The sequence below is a fragment of the Pteropus vampyrus genome, unplaced genomic scaffold, assembly GCF_000151845.1.
Source record: "Pteropus vampyrus isolate Shadow unplaced genomic scaffold, Pvam_2.0 Scaffold1608, whole genome shotgun sequence".
Taxonomy (NCBI): domain Eukaryota; kingdom Metazoa; phylum Chordata; class Mammalia; order Chiroptera; family Pteropodidae; genus Pteropus; species Pteropus vampyrus.
In genome coordinates, this window is record NW_011890389.1 from 8,382 (window position 1) to 9,167 (window position 786).

The following is a 786-nucleotide window of genomic DNA, read 5'->3' on the forward strand; positions in this document are numbered from 1 at the left end:
GCCGCACTGTGGTCCCTGATCTCCAGAAGAAGAACCGATGGCCCTTCAGAGTCCCCAAACCAACACAGCCGCCTGAAGTACCGTGTGCACTCGCATGTGATAAGCCATGCTCCCCCTGCCCGCCTCAGGGAACCCGCTCCCGGGGCCTGGAGCCATCCAGGGATCAGCCCTGGCCGAGAAATCTTGGCCAGCTGGCCCAGCCTTGGAACTGTCACCCATCTCCCAGTTGAGCAGGGCAAGCATGAGAGACTGTCTGCAAGGGTAGGACCCAAAGATAGAGAGGAAAATGACAGAAGGGGGACATGCTGGAGAGGGCAAGGGGCCAAGGCGAGGGACACGGGAAGCAGCAAGTGTGGACAGACAGAAGGCCAGAGCCAGGGCGCCTCTCCCCAGGAAGTCCCCACCTTCGCTTCTCAGTGAGAGCACATCCTATGCCCACGGGACAACAGAGGCGGCCAGAATGGTCACCAGCTTGGGGCAGTCAGCACCTGCCCTGGACAGCAAAACCTCCTCCTCTCTGCCTACTCTGGGGGCTGCAGAGCCGAGGAACCAGACAGGCCCTCCGCCATGCGCGCCAGGGACCTGGCTCTGCCGGCCCAGCCTCCATTTTGCTGCTTCTCCCACAGATGCTTCTTCCATTTTCTAAGCTGGCAGTTTAGGCTGGGAGTGGAAGCCAGAGTTGTGCCCAGCACCCAGGGGTTCCCAAGCTGTGCCGAGTCAGGCCTGGGGGGCCAAGTCCTTCCACATCTGGGGGGGACCTCAGGGGAACATGCCCTACCGGGGCCA

General features: G+C 62.0%; 1 protein-coding gene across 1 annotated transcript in view; it reads right to left on the minus strand.

Annotated features, from left to right (window-relative positions):
• Positions 1–569, minus strand: part of LOC105310254 (disks large homolog 3) — a gene marked incomplete at its 3' end in the record, with an annotated part of 7,317 nt that extends 6,748 nt beyond the window's left edge. The window contains exon 1 of the mRNA XM_011386449.1: positions 526–569. Within this exon, the coding sequence (XP_011384751.1) occupies positions 526–569 (44 nt within the window). The remainder of the gene's footprint in view (positions 1–525) is intronic.
• Positions 570–786: the final 217 nt, after the last annotated feature.